At 38.3% G+C, this 7,977-nt stretch overlaps 1 protein-coding gene across 1 annotated transcript; it reads right to left on the bottom strand.

Moving 5' to 3' along the window:
- Positions 1-3,737: 3,737 nt before the first annotated feature.
- On the bottom strand, positions 3,738-7,485 carry LOC117910709 (ATP synthase subunit alpha, mitochondrial-like). The gene is made up of 3 exons (XM_034824827.1): positions 7,352-7,485; positions 6,023-6,080; positions 3,738-4,295 (listed from the first exon to the last, which is right to left on the bottom strand). The coding sequence occupies exons 1-3, from the start codon at positions 7,483-7,485 to the stop codon at positions 3,738-3,740; spliced, it is 750 nt and encodes a 249-aa protein (XP_034680718.1).
- Positions 7,486-7,977: the final 492 nt, after the last annotated feature.

Raw genomic sequence — 7,977 nt, 5'->3', positions numbered from 1 at the left:
ATTCATGCCAATAGTATTATGTTAGTATAAGTTATTGTATGTGTAAATTTATAGCTTTATTTGCATGCAATGTTGCCTAAATTGTGCTAGATAAATTATAGTTATAACATATAATTTTAGTTAAAATTATTTAGCACATTAAGTTTTTTAAATGTTCACAAATTAATTAAAATAATTATTTTATATGAACAATTAAGTCATGAATATTTCATAAACTTTTTCTAGTTGCCTATTATGTTTTTTTATAATTATTCTTAGGTATTAAGTATAGCCTAAAATATAGTTTTAATGTCTAGTAAACCATATAATTTTAAATAATTAAGGAATAGGCACAACATCTTTAATTATATAAAATTATATATTAAGTAGATATGGATCACATAATGGACATTAATTGTAATTTATTATATAAATATAACGATTTTATCCCCATAGTGATTTCATTATGTTTATATAATTAATTAGGATAAAATATTAAAATTAGTTTTTCCTAATTTACCCATAGAAGTTAGGAAGAATTAATTTAATAGTTTATCATAAAGCTTAAAGATAGAAGATATCAAACTACAATCATAATAAATATTAAAATTATGAATTCAGTAAAAATAGTTTGATAAAATCTATCATAAAGATAATGAATCTGATTGAATTAGAGATTTAGCCCACAGGCAATTTTTAATAAAATTAGATTCAATTTTTAAGCATGTTTTACATTGGTAAAACATGAATTTATTTAAAGCCTCAAATATTAATAAGCTTGTAATCTCTTTGTGCAGTTTTACCTAGCATTTCTGATATTCGTTGTGAGGTTCCCGAACTCAAGGGGGATAACTTTAAGTTATGGAAGGAGAGAGTTCTTCTTCAATTAGGGTGCATGGACATATACTATGTCATCAGGAAATATGAACCACCTAAGATCATTGATACCAACACACCTGATCAAATTCTACTGTACAAACATTGGGAGAAATCTAATCACCTCAGCGTGATGTATATTAAGACAAAGATTAGGCTGGTATATGTGGTTCAATCGAGCAACACAAGAATGTCCGCAAATTGCTAAAGGTTATTGATGAGCAATTCGTCACTTCGGATAAGGCCTTGGCAAGCACCTTAATTATGAAGTTCACATCCCTGAAGCTCACCTGTATAAAAGGTATATGCAAACACATCATGGAAATGAGGGACATAGTGGTTGAATTGAAAAAGTTCAGGGTAGAAATGTCTGAATCCTTCTTGCTGCACTTTATCCTCAACACTCTTCCGCCTCAGTATGGACCTTTCAAAATCTCTTACAACACACATAAAGATAAGTGGTCTATCAATGAATTGATGACCATGTGTGTTCAAGAGGAAGGAAGGTTAATGATGGAGCAAGGAGAAATTGCCATGTTGATAACGTAAAAGAAAGGAAAGAATGGGCAAGCTAGAATCAGGAATTCTGAAAACCTGAGAGAATGCAATATCAAAAGCGGAAGTGAAGTCGCGAAACACCTAAAGGCAAGTCTTAGCGAATGGGAAAAAAATGGGTGTCCTTAATTTAAATTTATTTTTATGACATATTTTATTTGATGTCCCCTCATCCTCTTCTAAGGCCATTATCCCTCAAGCTAGTGAGCTCTGACGTCGATAGCATTATCTCCATTATCTCTCCTTTGCTCCAAGGGAATCTGTCCATCAATCCCATTCGGGGATATCTTTCATATGAGCCTCTTCAAGTAATTTATTTACCTAGTGATTACTGTTGACATGGATTAATTCCCATTCCTGCTTTCAGTTACGGATTGACTAGTTCTATTTAGGCTCTAAGCCCTTCTTCTTTACTGAAATGAAAGCCAAAAGTGCCTCTTCAAGCTGGGGAAGGTTTAGAATCCTCTAGAGAAGAGGATTATGTCCGAACCGATTTCCAACTCTATCGCATACTACTATTTAAAAAGGCCGACAAGGAGGAAGCGGGGATGGCACAAGTGAATCCGATGTGGGACTTATGCCTTTCTTTTCGGATCAAAGAGAAGAGAAAATGGCAAGTGCTATCGAATTCGAAGCTGTTAGCATGTTAGCGCATTTTCCTCTGTGACTGGGACTTCATGCTTAGCAAGTCGGATGCTTCCTAATCTTATATAGGATAGGACCAGTTTTCCACAGTGACAAGGACTTCGCCCGAAAGCATTGATTGAGGGTCTCCTCTTTCTTTTTCTTTTTCACAGCTATGAGAAAAACAAAAGCAGAAGCGATCCTTCTAGAAGATAGGACTGCTGCCCACGTCGAACTAAGCCTGCCTTCTTTTTATACCGTTCGTGCCCCATACCCTTTATCAAATCGGAGAAAGCCGGGAGAGACTACTTTATTCCATTCCGACTCCCCTCGCTTCCTTAAGCCATGCCCTTAGAGCAATCAATCAACTGGGCCTCTACGCCTTATTCCTTTGCTACAGCTACTGGGGATAAATTGAATCTAGTTAGGGTGGGTGTCCTCTTAAAGTAAGGAAGGACAGTATCCGTCTTAGAAGACCGAGGGCAAATGAGCTAACCTAAGCCCTCCAGTTCCTTCGCTTACCGCATAAGATTGCCAACCGATTCTTTCCCCTTCTTTCCCCCTATTATATATATAGGTCGGAAAAGCCGGAGTAGGCGACAGGGTTCAGGGGTCTTGCATACGAGTATCACCGCTGTAGATATGGATAATTCTTGGCATGTAGTTGGGTGAGTCAGACTCGAAATGGTGCACGTGTAACGTGTATGAGCCGCGCGGCTCGGAATCGGAAAGGAAAGTGCATTCAATGAGAAAGAATCATGACATGAAACAATGCCTTATTAGCTTAGCCTTAGTTCAGAAATTATAAGGGGGGGGGGGGAAGCGATCCAGACGAGGACAGTCTCAGAGGTTATCAAATTGATTCATCGTCGAGAATTGAATAGTATAACATAGGAAGATCTTTTATCCATACCGACTCAAAAATTGGATTCCTGATCCACTCAAGAATTCCTTTATTTATCCACTCTTTCTTTCTAGAAATTGCCTTCCTTAACCCTGGTTGGTCCAAGCTGTCCCTACATAAAGGACAGCGTCACGTCAAGGTCTATCGGACAACATTGGATATGCCAATAATTCGGGAGGGGGATTAGTTGTGCGTGCTGACCCCCCCAAGCCACCCCTCTAATTAATGAAGAGTAAGCATCTAATTCTCTCTAATAAGCTTTCTTCTACGTCCTGGAACTAAGATCCCAAGTACTGACTACCGAAGAGAAAACAAACCTCTTTCGAACTGAACTTTCTTCTCCTAGCCTATGACAGCATTCCATAGCTCTATGCCTACCGTCTTTCTGGGTCACCCATCATTTTACTAATCTAAAGCTAGAGCTATTAGCATTGGGCTATTTGGACACTATTGCCTACGCGCTTGCTGGTCACTTCGTTCGAGTAGCTCTAGTTGGCATCGTTAAATCCCGATAGTGGCATCGTATAACGTAAGATGTTGTAAGCTATGGGCCATAAAATCTCCGACGAAGCTTAAAGCAGGCATCAAGAGCTAAAAAGGGAGAGTCCACCGATTCGGCTTAGGGCTAATAGCCCTAAAAGAAGCAGTCAACGGTAGCCGACACCGGTTTAGTTACCATAGCCCTAGTCTTTTAGCGGACTCAAGGTGACTTCTAACCAGGAGTTCCTCAGAGCACACAATAAAGAGTGCCGTTGGCGACTCTGGTTTCGGGTTAATCTAAATAGTCTGATAGCGTATGTCAGGTAGTTACAAGTGAGATAAATGTGTAAGGCAAAGCGCTTTCTTTTAAGAATGCATCTGGTTCCATCTTTCTTTCGTTAGTTAACCCACCCTTTTCTAAAAGGGATTGTAGAAATTCTGGTTTTATACTACTTGGAATGGCTCTCTCATATTGAGAAATTCTGTCTAGTGGCATTCGATCACAGAATCCATTGACAGCTGCATAAATGACTAGAATTTGTTTTTCAATTGGAAGTGGTGCATATTGTGGTTGTTTCGAGACTTCTGTAAGCCTTGCACCTCTATTGAGTAATGCCTGAGTCGCAGCATCAAGGTCTGACCCAAATTGAGCAAGGGCGGCCACTTCGCGATATTGTGCCAATTCCAGTTTTGAACTACCGCAGACTTGTTTCATAGCTTTCAACTGAGCGGCAGACCCGACGCGACTGACAGATAAGCCGACGTTAATAGCAGGTCTAATTCCGCGATAAAAGAGCTCTGTTTCCGAACAGATTTGTCCATCCGTAATGGGGATCACATTGGTGGGAGAAAGCACCCCGCTTACTTTTTCTCTCTTCTACCAATGATCAGTAGATTGAACACTAACTTAATCTTGAGTTAGAAGGAGTCTGACTAGCCAGATAAGTCAAAAGAATAATTATATATATATATAAATATATAATTAATTATATATATTATTATTTAATTATATAATTATAAGGCGGGAAAATATGTTATTGTTATGCTGAGCACTGGCAGGCAAAATGAAGTAAATAATAATAATACAAAAAGCAGGGTTTGACCTCTAATCCGGAAGGAACTTGATACGGGCTTGATCAAAACACTTGCCTTATCCCGCCGCTATATGGTATTCTAAATATAGCCCTTGCCAAAGATATCAAGAAATTACCAATTCTATATAGGCTATATAGCCTATATAGATTGAGACTTTTGACTAGAAAGTATTAGTTCCCCTAGTCAGACCCGGACTTATATTACTCTGGAAAAAATATGCTCCTATTGATCATGGGACTCTTTTACTGGTTCAACACTAGAGTAAGGAGGAGGGACGACAGAGTGAAGGGCATGTAAGGGCTAGGGACTAATAGGACTGAACCTATCTCTGATGGATTGATTGAAAACTATATTGTCTTCAAAAATCCTTCCGATGTTGGAACTTAAGGATATGAAAAGATAGCGGCTTTCCTATAAGGCAAGAGATTAGCTTAACCCTCGAAATACATGGGCTTACTTTCACTTTACCTATGCACTGAAACCCTTAAAAACAAGGCCTCCAATTTGATACGCTTAGCTTAGGGCTTTTCCATTGCAATTGAGCTTGCTTACTTTAAGACTACAATTCTATTATTTTGATTTACCTAGCTGGCTTGACAATGAGCTTAACTTAGGAAAATGACAGAAGGAGAGGAAATTCAATAGACTTCTGGAAAAGGCCCATAGGGATTTCACTTAAAACCCGCTTGCCATTTTAAATAATAATAATGCTTTATTGCCTTAAATAAAAATAAAAATAAACTTTTCTTTTGTAAAGGCTTTCCTCTCTCTCGAGCTAAAGGAAAAAAAAAAGGTGAGGTAAAAAGATACTAGCTTTTCAGAATTCCTGATTCTGGCTTGCCTAAGAGGTGAAATACTGATAAAGGTTATGGATCGTCAATGACTACTTATGAATAGGCAAATACTCCTAAGAGATAGGCAAGAACTATTCCTTATCCACAGTAAAATACTGCTTACGCATAGTTTACTACTTCTTAGACAAGAGATAACTACTTTTACTTAGACTGGCGCTATCAACTACTTGAACTCGATTACAGTAGAAATTGAATAAGGAACTACTTATGAGACTTTACTTGAGACGGCCAAAGGATAGTCTATTGAAAGTCTATTTACTACTCTACTACTCTGACTCTATATAAAGGGAATATGCAAAGATAAAAGGGTTTTATTTCGCCCAAGGCTTGCCTTAGATGACTAACTTTTCTCTTTTCTTACTTAGACACTTGTGAAACTGCCTTTCCTAAACCAGCTTTCCTAAGCTTTTTTGAGAAAATCTAACTAGTCTAATTAGTATGAAAGGTATCTCCGTAAGGTATCCTATCTATTACTACTAGTATTATAAGAACTGCTAGGCCCTTTCCTGCTGGCTAAGAGGTAAGGCTTGCTTCCTCACTGGATTACACCACACCTCTCATCTGAAAAATGCATTAGCAATTGAAGAGAAAAGGATAACTTAAACTCAAATCCCAACTTGAGTTGGAACGAAAACTAAAACCCCAAAAAACTCACCTGGCTTGGCAGACATGGAGAAGGAATTAGATTCAGATTGGCCTGCACTGACAGCAACCTAAACTTCCGAGAGATTCTTAGATCGTTTTATCTACCTGCTAGATTTCCTTTGCCTACTGAAATGCCTACATCAAGGGGACAGTTGGAAAGGGATTTATCCTATAATCAAGAGACTACTATAGGGACCTTTACACAAGTTCTGTTTACACCATCATTATGGGAAGGTTTCTTTTTTTTTTTTTTTATGATTATCTTGTGTGAAAAGGGGTTTGCCCGATAACCAAGCTATCCTAAAAAATAAGGAGCATACCTAGGGGACTTCAATTGAATAGGATGGAAAATGAATTGTGTAAGGCACGAACTTTCAATAAAAAAAAAACTTGAAAACAGGCTTGCTAACTTGATGGCTGTGACGAAAGAGCAGGCCTTCGATTCATCAAACCGCAACACTTGATCTTGCCCCGCTTGCTGCTTGCACCGAAAACTATGGTCACTCAATCCTTCAGGTAGGATTCTTTTATAAACATTGAGGGGGTAAGAGCCCTATCAACCATACATTTCGCATACTAGTTCAAACTAGAAGCTTAAAGTCCTTACTCAACTACAAGTACAGTAAGGAAAGGGATACATCCTCTTTTAATGTTATTGCTCTATCCATAGAGAGAAGACAAAGAGGCAATTCAAGGTCTTATGCTTAGAGTGATTCAAGAAGATAACTAGAGGAACTCAAAGGCCTATCCGAGAGGCATGGTATTCCCCGACTAGCATCCAGATTGCCTTAGTTAGCTACATCCCTCAAGGTTAAACATCCAAAAAGTCACGCAATTCCATCGAACTATCAACCAAGATAGTTTTTTTCCTCTCCCAGTGCATGAAGGAAAAGGGGAAGTCATAAAGCTGCTTTCGCTCCTCTATCCTCCTCGTCTAGAAGCCACATCTAATCCTAGCCTATCTATCCTTGCTTCCTCTAACCCTGCCCGCTATCCCAACTACAAAGAGAAAGAAGACGGCTACCATCTAATTAGTTATTATCTGTCCGGATATAAAGTAGCTACATCCAGCTCATAGAGGATGCAATGACTCTAAAACTATGTCTTTCCTTACTAGGAGGAAGATAAGAACAAGAAGGCTAGGTCCCAGCCTCTTCCACTAGAAATGACTTCTTTTCTTAAGAAAAGAAAAACCTTGCTTATCTATCTGACAGAAAGATAACTAGATCAATGTCTTCCGTTTCTGCTATAACCTTCAAGGAAAAGAAGATGCAAAAAGGCAGAACATATTCGATGATAACTGGACTCTTCTGAGCGTTAGAGGTCAAGTTCTTCTTACTGCAAACCGATTTCCAAAAACCCTTCAGTAGGGCGCGCCTCATCACTCTTTAGATTAGTGGGAACCTCAGAGTGAGTCGAGATAGAGGCTTCCCGTGCCGCCTTAGCAGCCGCGGCCCTTTTGGCCAAGTTCATAGGCAGAACTGGCGCCTATGATTCTCGTCATTTATTGACGGATTTTTCGGGATTTCTCTTTCAATGCTTTAGAATTGGAAGAAGTTGAGATTCAAAAAAATAAATTGGATTAAATTATGAAATGTTTATTCTTTCAAAGAAAGGAAAATCTCAAGCCAATCAGAAAGGTAAGCATCAAATTCCTCCCAAAGCTAACATTAAGAAAGACGAAAAGTGTTTCTTCTGTAAAAAGAAATGACACGTGAAGAAATGTCTGAAATTCCATAAATGGCTTGAGAATAAAGGTAACCCTACCTCGTTTGTTTGTTATGAATCTAATATGGTTAACATAAATACTAACACATGGTGGATTGATTCTAGATCTACAATCCACATTTCAAATTCCTTGTAGGGTATGCAAAACCTAAGAAAGCCAGTGAGTAGTGAGCAATTCATCTTATCTGAAAACAAGATGGGCTCGCATGTGGAAGCAATTGGGACGTGTTATTTAAC

The sequence above is a fragment of the Vitis riparia genome, unplaced genomic scaffold (genome assembly GCF_004353265.1).
Source record: "Vitis riparia cultivar Riparia Gloire de Montpellier isolate 1030 unplaced genomic scaffold, EGFV_Vit.rip_1.0 scaffold822_pilon_pilon, whole genome shotgun sequence".
NCBI classification, from domain to species: Eukaryota; Viridiplantae; Streptophyta; class Magnoliopsida; order Vitales; family Vitaceae; genus Vitis; species Vitis riparia.
The sequence above is the reverse complement of the archived record's forward strand: the minus strand, read 5'-3'. Positions and strand labels throughout refer to the sequence as shown.